The sequence below is a fragment of the Marmota marmota genome, unplaced genomic scaffold, assembly GCF_001458135.2.
Source record: "Marmota marmota marmota unplaced genomic scaffold, marMar, whole genome shotgun sequence".
Lineage (NCBI taxonomy): Eukaryota > Metazoa > Chordata > Mammalia > Rodentia > Sciuridae > Marmota > Marmota marmota.
The window spans coordinates 6660625-6680965 of NW_026000093.1; the positions used below are offsets into that span (position 1 = coordinate 6660625).

At 43.7% G+C, this 20341-nt stretch overlaps 1 protein-coding gene across 1 annotated transcript in view; it reads left to right on the top strand.

Annotated features, from left to right (window-relative positions):
* Rgs20 (regulator of G protein signaling 20) overlaps positions 1–20341 on the top strand; it is a 103664-nt gene that overhangs the window by 12650 nt on the left and 70673 nt on the right. Inside the window, 4 exon segments of the mRNA XM_015485693.2 lie at positions 13365–13468; positions 13471–13650; positions 14378–14521; positions 15329–15555. Of these exon segments, the coding sequence (XP_015341179.1) occupies positions 13365–13468; positions 13471–13650; positions 14378–14521; positions 15329–15555 (655 nt within the window).

A 20341-nucleotide genomic window follows, 5' to 3' on the forward strand; every position in this document is an offset into this window, starting at 1 on the left:
ATTATAAGAAGGGCTCTTTTTAAAATTAGATAGGTTACTCTTTTTAATTTTTTAATTTATTTATGGCAATAGTGGGGATTGAATCCATGGGCACTTTAACAGAGCTGCATCCCCAGCCCTTTGGGGGGTGGTTTAATTTTTGAGACAGTATCTTACTAAGTTGCTGAGGCTGGCCTCAAACCTACAATTTTCAGCCCCCTAAATACCTGAGATTAGAGGCATGGGCCACTGAACCCAGTTACTTTAGTTTCTTTTTCAAATGCCTGCATCCATGAGTCCAGGATCCCATTTAGTCCTGTGCTGCCATCCTAGGAAGCCCCTGGAACCCAATGTTCTTGGTTTGTATACAGTTTCTCTCTAATAGTTGCTAACCTAGTTATCTCCATGAGTGGGCTTTTACTTACTCAACACATAGTAAACCCCAGTCAATATTGATTATTCAACCAATTAGTAGATAGAAATGCATTATTTTCCTACTTCGTTTCCATAGTGTGGTTGTAAAACCTTAATCAGCAATATTATTTTGTGACCCCTTCAAATTAAAATTGCTAAACTTTTCCTTCAGACAAATGTCTCATGTATCCTGAAAGAAATTGCTAGTTATAAATCTTGAATGGTCCCCCAAATTTGTAATCTCATGGCAGTGCCAAACTCCAACTTCCCCCAAGAAAAACATTCCTTTTAAAATGCCAGGCAAAGCAGTCCAATTTCAGTAGCTTCCAACTCAAAGAAATCAATGACTGCTTACAAGTTCTCCTGGCAGCCAGGCCAGCAGAGAGAGACAACCAGAAAGGAAGAGGGCCCTGGATGGCCTGAGTGAGGCTTGCACAAAGCCTGGTTTATTAAGAACCACTGGAAAGGCTACAAAGCCCAGACAGCCTTCCTGAGCCCTGACACAAATTGTCCACTTTGAACAGAACAATGTCTTCCTTGTTCTTGCCGTCTTGTTTGTTGATTTTTGGACTCCACCAGTGTGAAACTGGGAGATCCGGCCTGGGGACCATGGGGAAAAATGGAGTGTCCCCTTTTGCATCAAGCCTTCTCTAAGGACCTATTTTAATAAACCTCTTATCTGGGAAGATTACTTGTGCCACTGGCAGCTTCTATCCCAGTCTCCTGTCTATGGCAATTGAAGATAACATATAATGTTTAGAAAACACATCTATTAAGTATCCTTTCATCATCAGAAATGTCAAACATATATAAGTTGAGAAAAACAGCATGATAAAAATGCTGTGTGCCCATTACCTTGATTCAACAATTATTAGTTCCAGATCACGTCATTCCTAAGTTCTTTCATTTAACAAATATTCATTGAATAGATATTATGTCCCAGTACCGCTTAGGGTTTTGAGACACAGCTCTGAATAAGGCAAAGTCCTAATGCTCTCAGAGCTTCATTTCCAATGGAAAAACAGACCATCACTATACAGAGTAGTAAGTGCTTTGATTCTAGAAATCCAAGAAACAGTTTATCCAATTTAGGAAAGCTTCCCTGAGGACAGAGCATCTGAGAGGAGACTTGAAAGATAAATCAGAGGAGCAGGCTGGGCAAGGAGAGTGATCCAGCAGGGGGAACCATTGACACGGAGTTCCAGGAATGAGGGTGAACAAGATATTTAGGGATCAAAGGAACATTAATACAACTGGAGCTTTGAGTACAAAGGAACGGTGAAATAAAGATGGATCAACAATTCACATCAACAGATCACAAAAGGTCTTCCATGCAACAGGAACGCACTTGACTTTTATCTTACAGAGAAATGAGGACCCACTGAAAAACCATTAAAAGGAGGGAAGTAACACAATCACATTTGCCTTCGAAGCCTCATCCATCCCCAAAACAGCGAGAGTTAGAGAGGACACAGGTGCTGTGTAAGCTTAGAGGAAGGAACTGATTAGGAAGACACCTTAATTTAATTAAAAGAGCTGGGAAGTCGCAGTGGGGATGTTCATAAGTGCAGGCGTGGGGAGGCAGGTTGGCTCTAGAGCTCTCTCTCTGGGGATTCTGCTTTGCTTCTGCTGTAAGCTAAGGCCACAGTTTGGGGCTGAGGCGTGTGTGTGTCCCAAGAGAGGGCACTGAGGACTGATGATGTGCCAGAGGGCCATGATGAACCCGAAAGTGAGTTGGTTAGAAGCCTAAAGAGCATCTTCACTAAGTTCCTCACTGTATGGATGAGAAATCCAAGATATTCAAAGTCATAAGGGAAGTTTGCAGAAGGGTTTCCCCCTTCTGACTCTGTGCCCCTTCTTCTATTTGGAACTTTTCTGCTGTTGTGCTTTTGATAACCCTCTCTGCATTTCACTAACACCCCAGGAAAGCAGCAGAGCCTGAGAAAACTTAGGACTCAGATGACAGAAGTATTGGGGAAAAAAATACACACACACACACACACACACACAGAGCTCAGAAAAGATTTTTTTTTTTGAAGTAGCTCTATGCCTTGCATTTTCATGCTTACATTTGCTTCTACCAGCTCTTAGCATTTAATGAAAGTATTTTTCATTTCTCATAGTAATAGCAGTCTTTGAGAAGTCTTAGAATGAAATATTACATAATGAACCCTTGCTGACCTGCTTCATATTTTCCCAAGGAAAACTATATGTGAAGTAAAAAAAATAAATGTATGATTTACAGTCATATTAGACTAAAACTATCAAGAATTTTGTAAAGCTTTGCTATGCTAAGATTAGAATCATTCTTGCAAAAATGAATAATTAAATAGAAAATCAGGAAGTAACACAGAATTTCAACTATATTGCATTTCAATTCAGAATAACAATGTTCTGCACTTCATGATTTTAATTTACCAAAGGTGTCTGGTGTTATATGAAGGCTCCCAGGATCTTTAATGCCGTTGGTATCTAAAATACTCTTCCCTAGTTTTAGGTAAATCGGGCTATTATAAAAGCTGTGTTATTCATTTTAGGATCTCAGAGATCTAATCAATTTACTAAGGAAATTGGAGCATTAGCAGCTATGTGTCTAAGAGACCTAGTACTCATGGAATTGAAGTCAGCAATTAAGTTTCCAATGTTGATTTGTAAGCATAACTAGTCATGGAATTTCCATAATTTGCTGAGGGTAAGAAGAATGAAAACTTGAAGTTTTGATTCAACAGAATAAATGTCATCAAAGATATTTAATTAGACTTAGTAATGATCATAGGCATTGAGAGAATATAAATCAACAATATCATAGTCATTGGTCATTGTCATACCATTGATCACTGTCAAACCAGGCTATATTTGATCTTTTTTTTTTCTTTTGTTTTGTTTTTCTATGTAATGAACTAACAAATAAGGAAAATGAGGAAACCCGGGTAGACCTTGAAATCTTAGAACTTGGGCACATGAACCTTTCATATTCTTCCCATTTGAAATGTTTTTAGTTAATTCATGTTTTGGATTAGAATATTCAGAATTAGAATAGCATGGTCTCACAATAGGCACAAATAATAATGACTCTGTTGGACTGTGGAATGTAGCTCAGAGATAGAGCACTTGCCTATCATGCTGAAGACTCTGGGTTCAAACTCCAGTACTGCAAATAATAATAATATTAAGAATAATAATAATGACTGTCTCCTAGATGTGACGTCAAGAGCCAACAATCAGGAAGCAGAAGAACCCAGCTCTGTGCCTTACTTGTCCAAACAAATCATTTAACCTTGCTGGTCCATGCCTCAGCCTCCTGAGTTGCTGTGATTACAACACCATCACACCCAGCTTCAAAATTGAATGAAATTTAAAAACTTAATTATGTATGCAAAATATAGTTAGGGTTTTTTTGTTTTGTTTCATTTTCCCAGAAATAGCTTGCGTGGTAGAAATATAGAGAAGTATAGATATGCTTACCAAATTATCTAAATTATAAACTATATTGAAAGAAAATATTGTCATTTGGACAAATGCAAATATTTTTGTGAAAAATACAATTTTTATAGAGCTAGAGATCCCAGGAAAATATCACTAAAGTTCATAAATAAGATTCTAATTTTTATTTTCAATTTTCTGATATTGTATGTAAATAATTTCCTTCCTAACTCTCTGCAGATATAGACTATTAGAAAAGCAAATAAAAAACCCAGGCTATATTTGATCTTTTTAAAAAATTTTTTTTATTTTGTTTTATTTTTCTTTTTAATGAACTAACAAATAAGGAAAATGGGGAAACCGAGGTAGACCTTGAAATCTTAGAACTTTGGCACATGAACCTTTCATATTGTTCCCATTTGAAATGTTTTTTAGTTATTTCATATTCTGGATTCGAATATTCAGAATTAGAATAGCACAGACTTACAATAGGAAACCAATATCACGTGTGGTTCCACCACACAGGCAAGCTGGACTCTCCCACCAACCCCAAATTTTGTTGGTATGTCAATTCATAAGAGTCCACACACATGAAGAGACCCTTGGAGGAGAGTGGGGCAGCATTCCAAGCAAGTCCAAAAATGGCTTGAAAAGGCAGAGAGAGGAATGCAACCTGGAGTTTCATGATGGGGCTGTCTTTCTTTGCAAGGAACAGGACTTGCATAGTTCGAACTTCTGGAAGGTGCTGCCAAAGGGTATGTGCACCTGGGCTTGGATTTCCCTATGAGTTTGTCCAGATGTGGGCATCAGATGTGGAAGAGTGGTGGAGACTGCCGTCACCGTCAAACATGGAAGGAGGAAAAATACAAAAGCAGATTCTATTACAATATGAAGAATAAAATTGTACACGATATGTGAAGTTTCCCTCCCACCCACTGCCAACCACAATCTCTCTTCACTTTCTCAGGTGCTAGTGTCCTTCCAGACGTAGTTTATTTATACACAAATATGTAAGTATACACACACACACACACACACACACATACACACACCTCATTCCTTTTACTAAAGATGGAAGTATGAAGGTTTAGAAATCAGATAGAACTAGATTTACTTAGATTCCTTCAAATCTGCTTTGCTATTTTCCTAGATATATCTTCTTGGTCAAGTTATTTCACCTTTCTGGGACTCTGAAATCATTACAATCTTCTATTAGATGCATAAACCTGCTTGCAGGGTTATTAAAAAAAATAGATGGCGGGGCTGGGGTTGTGGCTTAGTGGCAGAGCACTTGCCTCTCACATGTGAGGCACTGGGATCAGTCCTCAGCACCACAGAAGATAAATAAATAAATAAGCAAAATAAAGATATTTTTAAAAAAATAGATGGCATATTATATGAATAGTGTCTGACACATAATACAGGGTTGACCCTTTTTATTTTGTTTTCCTTCTGTTTCTTTAGCTGTTTTTTGTCAGCCACATTTACAAATTTCTTCTTTTTTGACTGAAATATTGGAACTACTCTGTAGGTTTTCATGCTTGGTCTTTTCTTCCTCTCACTTGACTCATTCTCCCTGGCTAATCTTAACTATGACTGTATAACAGCCTTATGAACTGTTGACTTCATTCAGTTTTAACTCATGCTATCCACACTAAAATATGCCAAAGTCTACTAAACATCTATCTAGATTTACATGTATAACAGACTCTTTGAAACTAGCATCTATCTCAGTAAATAGTATCATTATCCACATGACTTTGAACTAGAAAATTGGGGGCACAATTCTTGATCTTGTTCTTGTCCTCATTTTACACTTCCGCTCAATCCCCAAATTTTCTCCACATTATTCAAAATTATCTCTTCATCTCTTCTCTTAGCTCCATTCCATTTAACACTTTCCTAGATCAAGTCATGATCATTTCTCCAAACAAACAAAAAATTGCAAAGTCTCTACTCTGGTTCCCTCTTTCCAGTCAGAATTGCTTCTAAGTAATACCAGAGGACAGAGAGATCTTTCTAAAATACAAGAATGATTGTGTTAGCTTTTTGATTAAATTTTGTCAGTGGATACCCATTTCCACCTGAATACCATTCAAGCTCTGTAATTGATACAGTTCTCTCTTTCTTCCCCTCCTCTCCTCCTCCAGCTGTGCCCTATCTCAAGAATTTCACCCAATTCCAATAGCTTTAAATGCTACTTTATGCTAATGGGTCCCACATTTACCTCTCCTAGACTCCTACCCAGACCTCTACCAGGAGCTCCAGGCTCTTATAGCAGCTACTTGACATCTCCATTTGAATGACTCATAGGCATCTCAAATATCTGTCTTTACCAAGATTCTTGATTTCCCAACCTCTGCCTTCCTTATTTCAGCAAGTCACTCAACTGCTCAAACCAAAAAATAGAGAAATTATCTTTGACTCCATTTCTCTCAGCCTGGTCATCCAATACACCTAAATTTCTATTGATTCTCTCTCTAAATCTAAATGTAAATCTATCAAAATAGTCTATGTGTTTATATTTTTATCCCCACCACCTGTCCAAGTCATCTTCTCTCATCTCTCACAGTACAAAGCCTCCTCTTTCACTATTCTTACCTTCCCCAACCCCCTCAATTCACTCCAATTCACAGAAGCCAGAAAAGTTGTTAAAAACATATATGGGTGTGGTGGATAACCCCAGCAGCCTGGAGGATGAGGAGGAGGATCACAAGTTCAAAGTCAGCTTCAGCAACTTAGCAAGGCACTAAGGAACTCAGCAGAGATCCTGTCTCTAATTAAAATACAAAAAGAGGGAAAGGGCTGGGGATGAAACTCAGTAGTTATGTGCCTCTGAGTTCAATTCCAGTATATATATATATATATATATATATATAAATTTGTAGTGAACATACTTTATATACAGAGTTATAAAAAATAATGTTGAGAATGGATAATTATGATTGTAATGCATTCCACTATTTAAAAAAAGAATATATATATATATATATATATATATATATATAATCTCCAATCATATCCAGTCTCATACCAGTGAGACTAGGCAATGCCTAGCTTACAAACACTTTTGAGTGGTGGCAACAGAAATCAAAACAACAGAACCCTAAAACATAGGTGTGAACTCAATGACAGAATGACTAACTCAGTGTTCGTTCTCCCCGGACTTCCAGAGTCTCCTCTCAGCTTACCTCTTGAAGAGTTTGTTATTATTTGGTTGGTTGGTTGGTTGGTTGGTTGGTTTTGGTGCTGGGGAACTGAACCCAGGCCCTGTATATGCTAGACAAATCACTTTACTGTTGAGACGCACTCCCAGCCCTTCATCAAGAGTTTTGAAGGAGGGGCTGGGGTTGTGGCTCAGTGGTAGAGCGCTTGCCTAGCATGTATGAGGCACTGGGTTTGATTCTCAGCATCACGTATATATAAATAAAATAAAAGTCCATCAATAACTAATAAAAATATTTTTTTAAAAAAAGAGTTTTGAAGGATTGTCATCATTTTAAACAGTGGCATTAATTCATTCATACTGTCCTGTACCCACCACCTCTATTTACTTATCTACTCCCAGAAAATTTTTTTAAATCTCTCAAACAGAAATTTTGTATCCATCAAGTAAAAACTTCTCAGTCCCAAGTAACCTTTATTCTAATTTCAGTTTCTATAAATCCTCTTCCCATACCCAAGTAACCTCTATTCTACTTTCAATTTCTATAAATTTGTCTATTCTTGTTACCTCATGTAAATGATATCTTACAATATTTGTCCTTCTGCGTTTGGATTCTTACACTTAGCATAATGTTGAAGGCCCACCACCCATGTTGTAGCATGTGCCAGAATTCCATTCTTTTTTTCTCTTTTTTTATTCCTTTTATTAATACATAACATTAAGATTCATTCTGAAATTATTATAAAAACATGGATCATGGTTTGCTCTAATTCATTCTTCTATTCCCTTTTATGACTGAATAGTTGAGCTTATTTTTAGTTCATTTGTCCACCAAGTTTATAGAGCATTTAGTTAAGGGTCAAGCACTGTTTGGGGTACTACCAAGATAATAATGAACAAAAGAGACAAAATTACTGCTTATTTCTTACAAATAAACATGTGAATGTATAGTATGTTTGACAGTGACGTGTGCTAGGGAGAAAAACAATACTGCAAGCACAGCTGCATAGGAAGAGGAGATCTTAGAAGCAGGTGGGACCATTCATGTAGTGCCTTGTGGGCTAATGTAAGAGGTTTTACTCTGAGAGGAGAAGCCATTCAAAGTCTGCAGCTGCAGGGTGACATAATCTGACCTATGTTTTAAAAATAACCATGTTTTCAGTATTGAAACTAGACTATGAGGGGAAATAGGGCAAAGGGGAAGTAGAAAGATCAGTTAGTCAAACATCCCCAGAGAAATAAAACCACTTGGCTGGGAGGGGGAGTACTGGGGAGATTTTAAGGTATTGGCTCATGCAGTCGTGGAAGCCGGCAAGTCCAAAATCTGTGGAACAAGTCAGCAGGTTGAAAATTCAAGTAAGAGTTGAGGTTGTAGTCTTGAATGTGAAATTTGCAGAACAGGAAATAGAATCTGTAAACTCAGGCAGGGTTTGCTTGCTGCGATCTTTTTTTCTTTTTCTTTCTTTCTTTATTCTTTTACCCCTGAGGTAAGGTCTTATTAAATTACTGAAGGTTTCACTAATTTGCTGAGGCTGACCTCAGACTTGCAATCCTCCCATCTCAGCCTACAGTCATTGGGATTATAGGCATGCATTCCCAAGCCCTGCTCTTTGCTATAGTCTTCAGACTAAATTCCTTTTGAGGGAGAATCTGTTCCATGCCTCTTCTTTGTGTCTGGTGCTTTGCTAACAATCTTTGGTATTCCCTGATATCTTAGACACAGCACCCTGATTTCTGCCTTCATGTTATGTGTTCTCCCTGTGTGTGTGAGTGTGTCTACATTTCCCCTTTCTGCAAGAATACCAGTCATAGTGGAGTAAGGCCATCCTACTCTTCTTGCATGACCTCCTCTTAACCAATTATATCTGCAACAACCCTGTTTCCAGATAAGGTCATATTCAGAGGCACTAGGCAGTTAACATTTCCACAAATAGGTTTGGAGAAGATGCAAGTCAACTTACAACATAGGGTGATAGCTGTGACTATGAGAAGACATTAGACTTGACTAATAAGTGTGAGAGTGAGTCAGGGATATACAAACATGAAGACTGCAGGAACAGAGGTTTGGGGAGGAAATCAAGGGTTTAGTTTTGAATATTGCCTTAGTCCATTTTCTGTCTCTATAACAAAATATCTGAGACCAGGTAATTTATAACATAAAGAATAGAGGTTTATTTAGCTCACAGTTCTGGAGGCTAAGAACTCCAAGAATGTGGTGTGAATATCTACTTGGCATCTGGCAAGGGTCTTCTTGCTGCAGAGACCACCACATGGCAAGATAGAGCACGTAATCCTGAGAGAGCTCACTTCTATAACACAGTCAGCCCAGAGATAACCCATCAAACCATTAATCCATAAATGAAGACAGAAGGCAAACATGGTGGTGCCTATAATCCCAATGGCTCCAGAGGCTGAGGCAGGAGGATCACAGGTTCAAAGCTAGCCTCAGCAACTTAGGGAGGCCCTAAACAATTAGAACCTGTCTAAAAATAAAATATAAAAAGGGCTGGGGATGTGGCTTAGGGTTAAATGCCCCGGGGTTCAATCTCCCTTACAATAATAATAATAATAATAATAATAATAATAATAATTAATAAATAAATAAAACAAAAACCACAAATGAAGACAGAAATTTCATGATCCAATCACTTCCCAAAAGTCCTGCCTCTGAACACTGTTGCACTGGGGACCAGGTTTCTAACATGAAATTTTGGGTCACACATTTAAACCATAGTAAATATACAAAATATTCACATAAAGCCTGATCTCTTATCTTAAGCCTTCACTTGATTAGTTATGTTGATGGGGAATGCAGAGGGCCCAATTACCTTCAACAGAAGTAGAGCCTTCTGTTGCCTCTACTCAGGCTTACATGTTACCTAAGTAGCTCTCATTTCTAGTCCACTCCACTCTGGTGCCAGCCCCTCCTTCCTCATTGTGATTGCTTCCATTATATAACATCTCTATGACCTCTCCACATAAACCTTAAGCATAAATACATTTTAAAAGTTATTAAAAGAATAGATAAAGTAAAAACTAATTATGAGCTGCAGAGATACTCTTTTTTACAGTCGTACTTTCACTAGGAACATTGAGATTCTAAGTGAACCTTAATAGAAACATTTTATTAATAGTTTTGTTGTTCTCAAATTAGTAATTACTTGTGACTCTAATAACCATGTTCCATTTAGTTTATTTATTGCCACCTTCCAATCTGCATGATTTATGGTCACAACAGGCAAAGATTTGTCTTTGTAGTCTTCTATCACTGTCAGCTTGATTCTTAGATCCTGGTGGGAGAACTATGTCTCCAAATAACAGAAAATAAAAATATGCAATATAGCTAGATGACAGCAAGGGAGAAAATAGGTCATTCCATAGAATTAAATCTAATTTCAAATTCTGTCCTGATTTTTTTAGCTCTAAAGGTGATCAGAACATTTTTATAAAGAAGTAGTTTGATTCTGCTGTGGGTGTTTACCTTGTGAAATGGTAGTATTCTGGTGTGAATGAAAATCTCCAATTTGCCTTTGAGGGAGATGAGACATTGTTTATATTAATTGGGGAGGTGTCATGATTTTCTAGTTTGCATAAAGGCATTCTGGTGGCTATTGAATCAGAGTACAATATTCCCTAAATCTTCTGGATTCCTATAGACCAATGCTTTCAGGAGCACGATTTTCATGATTCCACTTTGTGGTTAATGTTAGTGAAGCCCTCAGCCTGTCACCTAGAATATAGCCCCCAAAGCAGACAGAGCCAGCCCTTTGCAGTGCAGTAAAGGGGAGACTGAAGATCTTTCCTAGGATAACTTTCCTCAGATCAAATTTTGTGGTTACATTGTCACTTTGTGGCTCTATCTTTGCCAGAAGAGTCCAAGGAAGTGGATGGATTCCAGTACCCTACACCCATCATGCTTTACACCACCTCCAGTTAGAGAAGACTCTTGGCTCCACACCAGGTTTCCAGAGTTACCAGGCTGAGAGCCAGAATTGGCGGGAAGACCAGTCTAGGGAAGGGCAAATGATGCATGTCTCCAGAGCCCAAACTTTATTTTTGTGGGGATCATTGAGACATTTATTCTGCCTGAACATTTCCACCACTTTCCTCACAAGGGTCTCTGTCTTAAAGCACAGGACCAAGCAAAATGCTTAATGAAGCATACAGGAGGAAGGGGCGTGCAAGTGTCTTGGGAAGAAGGGCTGGGGCCAGGGAGAGAAGAGAAGGGTCAGGTTACAAGTTTTCACAAAATCTTTTGAAAACATGCTCTGGAGACGCCAAATTCTGGGACTCACGGAAGGCCCTTGAAGCTTTTTGGGCCCTCTGATTTGGGTACCAGTTGTGGAATGTGCTGGGCACTCGCTTTCAGTATTGTCATCTTCTTTCAAGCTTTACCACAAGGGTTTGTTAGGAAGGTCGTAGGTTGACAGGTCAGGCTGTAGTTCGCAGGGGACCTAGCCAGTACCCTCATTTAACATAGAGCTCTTTGGCCCAAGTGCCAGAAGCCGATGAGGTTCAAGTACTTGTCAGCGAAGGGAAGGCCCCGTGGCCACGGAGCACCCCTTGGCTCTGGAGCTAGGAGCAGGTGCGGTGCTGACCCTCAGTCCCCAGAAGGTGCGGGTGGGGTGAGATTGCTGCCCACTTAGATTCAGCAGCCTGACACAGCCAAACGTGCTGGGCGCAGGTTAATCCCCCCACCCTAATCCTCAATGGGGGGGGGTCCCTGACTTCCCCCGGGGCCAGATGACTCCCAGCGGCATTGTTCCTGGGTGCCAATGCCGGCTCTTTGAGTTTTCCAAATCACCCATTTGCCTCTCTCAAGTGAGCTGCTGGCACTCCTCCAGAAGCCTCCCCAGCTCCCAGCTCCAGCTCCTGCCAGAAAGAACGGGGGAGGGGAGCATGTGAATCAGGAGAATGAAAATTCTAAAAGAACGATTCCATTCTCCAGGAAAAGGTAGCGAGGGGAAGCCAAACAGTATGAACTTAGTCGGAAATGCAAACCGAGCTCCACTGTCCCGGGCGCATACAAACGACCGAAAGACAAGTCAGCCAACGCATTCGGAGGCTTCCCAGAAAGGGCCTCATGAATGAGAATGGGTTGCTAGGTTTCCTCCCTCCCGACAATGCTTCCCACAAGACTTTCACCGCCAAAAGAAAACAGGCAGGGCCTGGTGACTGCACAGCGGGGGGAACCGCGCCAAGCCCACGAGGCCGCCCGCGGCTGCTCCCGCCTTCAGGACCCTGGAGAGCGCCCGCCGCGCCCCTGGGACCCGAGCCCAGCAGTGCACAGCGCGCTCCCCTACCACACTGTCACTTTTATTCGCTGCTTTCCGCCTCCACCTTCATTCTTCTTGGCAACCACCCCTCCTGTTTTTCACAGATTCAATTGTGGGGTTTTGTTGTTTTGCTTGCGGGAGGTGTTTGGATTGGCTGAGTTTGGTTCCGGTTTGTAAACACACTGAATGTTAGCACACCAAGATGCACTGAAAACGTCTCAAAGATGGGAGCCGAATGAGGCAAGTGGTCTTCAATAAGCTCAGTTCCTTTACTTTATAAATGAAGTAGACAAACTCAAAGAATAAAGAATCATTCCCAGGGTTAGCCGTCAAGGCTGAGTCTAGAACCCTAGGCTCCTGACTTCTAAACTAATGATTTCCAAGAATCACTTTTTTTTTTCACTTTCCAAGACAGAAATAATGCTTTTTAACTTTATCGATTGGGTTTCCTAATCAACAAGTGGAAAATGTGTGGGGGGTGGGGGGTGGGGGGGGGAAATCTGTGTTCCTGAGAATAAAATTAACAGAGTTGGGAAGGGGGCCTATAGAGTGTGCATTTGCAGTAACACACCAACCTTGAATCCTGACTTACTCTATTATACTCAGCACATCCAAAGACAAATCAGCCAGTCCTTTCCCCACACAGCCTGAAGTAGGCCTGGGATTCTGCAGCTCCTATCCAAGTATCCCCTAAACAACTATCCCAATGGAACCTGGTAGTTAAATCCAGCTCTGTGCCTCTGGCAGATAGAATTCCAGTGAAAAAGGACAGTGGGATCTTCTACACATCGCAGACCACATTAAATGTGAACTCCTTGGGAATGTTAACATGAAGATTCTGATACTGTGGTTGGGATGAGGCCAGAGATTGTGCATTTCTAAGGAGCTCATAGGCGTTGGCAACTCAGCTGGTCTACAGACCAGTGTCTTAGAGTTACAAAGTTGCGGCTAGGGGGGCTAATTTGGGCCTTTCCTTTTTCTTTCATAGACTTTTCTCTTGCATCCCCAAAGTACCCCACTGAGTGGCTGGACACAACAATAATAGTGTACTGGTGTTTTGTTTTGTTTTTCTCTCTCCCATTCCCGTCCCTTTCCCTTCCCACCACCGGTCCTGCACAGGTCTCAGACTCGCCCACTGCCCCGAAGCTGTTCAGCCTTCTTTCTAGCCTGTTCTTCAGCTTCACGCGGCTCTTCTCTCACCTTCTGCGGCGACCCCTCCTGAGGTTCCCCGATGGCTTCCGGACTTCTTCCCTCCTCTTCCTGCCCTGCCTGCGGCGGGACCCTCCCAGGGTCATCAGGAGCTGCCCCTCCGGCTCTTGCTCCTGCTCGGGGCATTGCTAACATTGCCTGGCCGACCCTTGGGAGGTCCCCAGCTGAAACTGACCTGCCGCAGTCTGGCTGGGCACAAATAACTGAGCCGCCACAAAGCCTTGTAGGTTCAAACAGCAACTCTTTATTCCCCAATTCTCAGGGGCACTGCACACACACTACTCGGGAACCCACTCCTTCCACCAGGCTCCGGTCGCCCCCTCTCCCCGAACCCCTGCGAGAACTGCACAGGAACTCCAAAGTAGAGGGCCCCCAGGCAGATTCCCGGAGCCGGGTCCATATACAACCCAATCAATCCAGCAACACAGCAGTTATACACAGCAAATCATCATCTCAATGGTTTGCTGGCATCACCTTTCAACCATTCCCTCTGGCAATATGCCAGGCGTCATTCTGACTCGGCTGTGGCTCTCAACACTGACCCACCACGTGTCAAAGCCCAAAGAGGACGCCCTAGCCAGAGTTCGCCCTTGCTGGTGAGTACTGTGGTCTACACCATGCCCCATCTCCAAGCCTCACACGAGACTCCAGCCTCTCCCACTTTTCCTAACCTGGACTGACCCACTCCACCCGGGACCAGCAGTGCAAGGATGCAAAGTCCCGGCAGTGCTGGACACTTTGGAGGAAAGGGCGCCCGCGGATCCCTGACTGTCCCCACCTACGAAGGAAAGCTAAGCTTCTTTTTCCAAGCCATTCATTTCATTTCCCCCTTAGAAGGGGGAGGGAGTCCTCGCCCTCTTTGGAAGCTGCTTTTCAAACTCTCCGCTTTAAGCTCTCCTCCCCCTCCTAGGAGCCTCCCGCAGACACGCCTCCACTCGCTCCCCGCGCTCACTCTCCCACTCCCCTGCCCTCTCTGCAGACAAGGGAGGAAATGACGTGATGTTATTTTTGTGTCAGGTCAGTTTCCAGCTTCAATTTAGCCCTCCAAGCTCCGGTTCGCGGGAGCACTGACCGAAGGGCTCGGCGGCGGCCCATTCCCGGGGGTACACTGTGGGCTGCAAGGACACCCTGCGCTCGGTGCCCCCGACTGGGCACCAGAGTTCCTCGGCCGCGCTGGGTCTCCACTCCCCACGAACCCCGTAGTCCCTGGAGAAGGGAGTACGCAGGGGGGCTGCTGGCCGAGGGATTCAGCCAAATTCTGAGCCTGGGATTAGTTCTCCCTTTACTCCACCCTGCCCTAGGTCACCAAGTGCGGCCTCCAGGTTCTGGCTGGGTACGACAGGGTTAGAAACCCGCCTCCCCGTTTCTAGTGCGGGAGAACCGGACGCAGAGACTATTCAGGGATGGGGCGGGGGCCAGGCTCTGAAGCGCGGGGAACCAGGGAGAAGGTTGGGGGCTGCCCTGCTGTGGCGGGGCAGTCCACCAGGGTGACTCTGGAGACGAAGCACTCCCTCGCTGGCGGCGCTGTCCCCCGGGCCAGCGCCCTCCTCCCTCTTCTCCACTTCATTCACAAGGTCTCAGCACGCAGTCCCGCTCACTGGAGTCTCTCGCTCGGCCCCCGCACGCGGAGAGGAGGGCATAAGAGGGGACATTTTGCAGACGCCCTCTACACTCGTATAGCGTTTCCCCCCACACTCTCAGTGTTTCCCACCCTGGGGCTGGAGGAAGGGAACTGAGGCCGGGTCACGGGTCCCGCCCTCGTGGAGCCTGGAGTGGTGTCCCCAGCCCCCGTGGCAGGGAGGACGCCGCCGCCAGAGGGAGGCGTGACCTGGTATTGCCCAGCCGCTGGAGGAGGCGTGAGGGGGCGGGGAAGAGGCATTGCAGTGGAAGGAAGAGGAAGGGAGAAGAGGGCGCGCAGAGACCCAGAGCTGCAGGAAGGGGAAAGCGGAGGAAAGCCTTCGCGGGCGTAGTAAAGACAGCAGTCGGCTTTGTAATAAAGATAAGGAACACGCCGGACGCATGCGCACGGCCGAGGGAGGCGAGTCGCCGGGTCCTTCCCCTCCAACAACTCTGGTGGACGGTGGGATCGTGAGTACCCGGCTTCCTTCACCGTTTCCTTTTTCCTCTCACACTCGCCCGGAGGCCTGGGGCTGGGAAGTGGCAGAGGCCGGGCGGGGCGCGCACGCTCGGCGGGACCTGGGGCTCTTGCCGCGGCGGCGCGGGAGCTCGTGGGAATCGGTCAACACTTCCCTGGGTCCAGCCTCCTTCGTTAGCCGGTGCCTGTGGCGGGGGGGGGGGGGGACTGGCTGAGGAGGTGTCGCTGTCTAAAGGGGGTTCACAGGCCACCACTATCAAAATTTTTTCTATCCGATCCTTCGGAGCGTCGCGCGGTTCCATCTCTGTGGCCCCGGCTCTGTGACTGGGTGGGGGACGCGGGAGTCTGGCTCTTAAAGTCTAAAATGCATACTGACCATCTCAAGCACATTTGAGAAACTCCGGACCAGAGGAGAGGTCGGCATTCCGACTGGATGGGAGACGGCCGTAGAAGGGGCCGGGCGCCCGAGGCAGGCAATTCGAGCGCAGGTGGGAAGGGAAAGGAGACACTCCCAGAATCTCAGTACCTTTCTTCGGAGAAATGCAACCTAGACAGCGGCGGGAAGCAGGGCCGGAAAGTGGGCGTCCGGCACCAGCACCCTGGAGGGGCCGGCTTGGTATCGGCTTTTACCCGGAGACGCTATTCACGCCCTTGAAAACTTAAGGGGCAGAAGTATCGTTTAAGGTGCGGGCGCCGCGGGGAATTTCTTTAAACAAACCCAGGTGGTTGATCTTCCGTACTCAGAGCTGCTCTAGCTAAGTTGGAACGAGTCTGGGCACCCCGGCTGCGGCGCGGCGACGGGAGGTGGGAAGGTGGAGAGGCTGGCTGCGACGCGGGAAGGGGAGGTGGGCGGTGCAGAGGAGGGTCTGTGGCACAGCTGCCTTCCAGCGTGGGGGACGGGGGTGGAACTGGAGCCTCAGGAAAGGGGGTCACAATGTGGGATGGCCCTTTTGGGGATCTATGCGCGCAGTGATTTCCCCACCCACTCCTACCCGGGAATGGGTAAGGGAGGGACCTTGGGAGAGGCGGCGCGCGGAGGTAGGAGTGGGCGTTTTAGGGAAGAGGTTTTTGTGCTCTAAGACTTTCCGCCAGGGGGAGGAGTAGGCGAGAGAAGGTGGGCGTTGGGAAGGGGTTGTCCAAGTTCTTTGCAACCTACCCACCTCACTTGCGCATTTAGAAGGGGCCTTGGGAGAAGAGGCGCGCTGGCACTGGGATAGGTCGTGAGCTTCCCGGGTTCGCCAGCATCCAAGGAAAGTCCAGGCGGTGGTCAGGGCCAGCAAGCGACACCAGCTGCAGGCAGGACGTGGCTGTGAAGAGTGTCTGGGGCCAGGCTAGGGGGATCCCGGAGGAAGCATCTGCTGCCCTCGCAGAGGACAGCATAGAGAAGTGAATGTAGTAGTACAGGATTTCTGTCCTTAAGGAGGAGAAAGCTAGAGGGAAAAAAATCTCTTTCCTGTTCAGAATGTGGCACAGGCCAATCACTCCACGTGAATTCTCCATGCCATACCATCCTAGACGTTCGGCTGGGGTTCATGAGTTCTGGTAACTGCAGTCAGTGCCCTCAGTGCTGGAGCGACCCTCTAGACCAATGGCTAGCAAAAGCAGTCCATTGTTTACCAGGTGCTCTGAATCGCCTTGGCAAAGTGTGGGGAGCTGGAAGCTCCAGCATCAATCACCATCAATCACCAGTCACCCTCCTTTGGTCAGTGCCCATCCTCCTGGGCACAGGTGGCAGGGCCCTGGCTTGGCTTCATTTTACTTTTGGTGGTTCCAGACCATGGAGTTAACCAAAAAACGTCCAAGTTAACCCAGGAGTCTGACTTCCTTCCCAGACTTGGCAGGGACATTTGTAACGGAATGACTCAGTCTGTAAGTTGTTTGACACAATCATAATTTGCAGTTTACTAGTTTTTTATTGTACTTAATTTTTTTGCACAAAATCTAAATTTCTATTGGGTCCCATCTTGTTTATCTTCTATTTATGAAGCAGTATCTTTTGTATTGGGTATCAGTAGCACATATAACAGGAAATATTGCCTAATAGGTAATATTGCCTGGAGTTTATAAACCACGGGTAAAATCTCAACCTAGATTTGTGACCTTAGACACACATCTAGACACAACTTCTCTGTGCTTGATTTTATCATCTGTAAAATGTGGATAAGTAAAAATTCTATCTCATGGGGTAATTACTTCACTCAGTTGAGCTCTTATAACTGTCTGGCACATACCAAGTGGAATTTCTTATTACAATTATATTGGTGCTAAATGGGCTAAGTGGACTTCAAACATAAAAATATCAGAAGAAAAATTCATTTTTTCTATGCTGTAAAGAGTACACAATAATACAGGCATCTATCATTAAAATCAGGAAAACAGTAAATGTATGATATCAATATCTCAATCTGAATATGATGCAGTTTCATAACATCTGGATCCTTTAATTTCAAATAATTATGAGGTATTTACATTCAAGTTTCAAACAGCATTCTAAGAAAATTCTTTCTAACCTTCAAAAGAGTTCACTTTGTAAGACATACATTTTTAAAAAACACATCATCAGGATATTTACAGAAAATCCAGTATCTTCATTGAATTACTTCAATGAGTTTGTTTTATTTAAAAATAAAAAACTTCATTGAGTTTATTTTATTTTAATATTTTGGTACCAGGGATTGAACCCAGGGACACTTAACCACTGAGCCACAGCCCTTTTTCTTTTTTATTTGGAGACAGAGTCTTGCTAAGTTGCTTAGGGCCTTGCTAAGTTGCTGGAGCTGGCCTTGAACTTATGACCCTCAAGTTACTGAGTCCATTTTATTTAAGAGATTCTAGAAACTTACTTAGAAATTAGAAGGGCTGGGCTGGGGATGTGGCTCAAGCGGTAGCACGCTTGCCTGGCATGCGTGCGGCCCGGGTTCGATCCTCAGCCCCACATACAAACAGAGATGTTGTGTCTGCCGAAAACTAAAAAAATAAATAAATATTTAAAAACTCTCTCTCTTTCTCTCTCTCTCTCTCTCTCACTCTAAAAAAAATTAAAAAAAGAAATTAGAAGGGCTAACTTCTCTGAGATCACTGTAAACATTCTACCCACAATATTCATATCAAAAATTTAGAATGATGACATCAAAATACTTTTTTTCCCTACCTCTTTTATTGTACAGATGAGGAAACATCCAGAAAGGTTATAAGGCTATTTAGGTGCCAAAACAGAATTAGAATTATATCCAACTCCCTTCCCAGGGCTCTTATACACCACAGTGATGATTTCTTGTATATCACAGATTCGTGAAACTATCACAAATAGGAAACCTGAAAGTTTACCTAAGGAAAACAATGTGCAAGCATGTGTTACCTCCAACACCATGAAAGACCACCAGTGATGGCATGGTTACTGTTGTCCCAGGGCTTTGTCAGGGTGGTTCCTATTGTAAGACCACATGACTTCCCTCCAGTAAGCTAAAACATCATTGATCAAGCTAGAGGTGGAGCCAGCTTTATATTTTAAGGCTCCACTAGGGTATACATTCAGGGGCATATTCTTTTCGTCCCTTGAAGCAGTTTTATTTTGAAAATCATTTTTGAATTTTTCTCAAATTCTTAAAATCTCCTTTCTGACAGCTTTGAAGATATTTTCTCTCTACTTTTTAGGAGAAGATGTCAAAATTATTCAAGAGATTTTATTCTTCCAGATTTTGTGGACTAGAAAGAGAAAATGAGGGGAATTTTTTTTTTTTTTTGTCGTTTGTTTGTTTAATGGTAATGGGGATTGGACCTAGGAGTGCTTAATCACTGAGCCACATCCCTAGCCCTTTTTTTAATTTTATTTTTTATTTTGAGACAGGTTCTCACTAAGTTGCTTAGGGCCTTGCTCAGTTGCTGAGGCTGGCTTTGAACTTGGGATCCTCCTGCCTCAGCCTCCTAAGTTGCTGGGACTACAGGTATCTGTTGCTGTCCCCTGCAGAGCTGTCTTGTTTTAATGCAATAGCCCAGTTAGTGGTTTTAGTTCAGGTACCTGAATATAAATTTCTAAAGTCCCATTGTTCATTCATTTCTGCCTGGAACAGTCTAATGACATCCACCTTCCATGTACTATGTAGACGGTGATTTAAAGGTTTAGCTCTTGCATAACTAGTTTAGGGATTCTATGGCAGAATCTTTCAGGTGAGCAGCTTGTCTTACATTATATTAGGAATAGTTCATTTTCCAGGGAAGGTACTTCTAGGAATGGTGCTTATGTCCTTGAAGAAGGAAACCATAGTTCTCTCCAATGTGTGAACCGAATATCTTACCCTTGACTTTATGTCTCAGTATAACTACCACATGTTCTTCTTAGACAGAAATGCAGCGCATTAAGCAGGGAGTGACTTTCTAGCATGCTCCCAAGCCAGTTCAGCAGAACTGGGTTTTGAAATCACATGTGTCAGTCAGGTCCCAATATGATTATAATATGAATCACTGTCCAAATGGGAATATTTCAGATTGGTTTTCAGTGCACCACCAGGTGACTCACAATGTGAGCTTCTATTCAAATAAGTAGAGTGTCAGTCAGCAACTAATAGGGTTCACTCTGAGTCACAGCTTAGCATTCAGTACAATAAGTGTGAGTGAGTCACTGACTACCACAAGCACCATCTGAGATGGTCCCTGAATGCTACCTTGAGCTGCTAGGAGCTCAAGAGTTTGGATGATGCTGCGGGGCGTGAGTCAGTTCATAGTACAATCTGATGGGCTCTTGTAAAGGCCATTCACAATAAAGTTTGATGCAACTGAGTG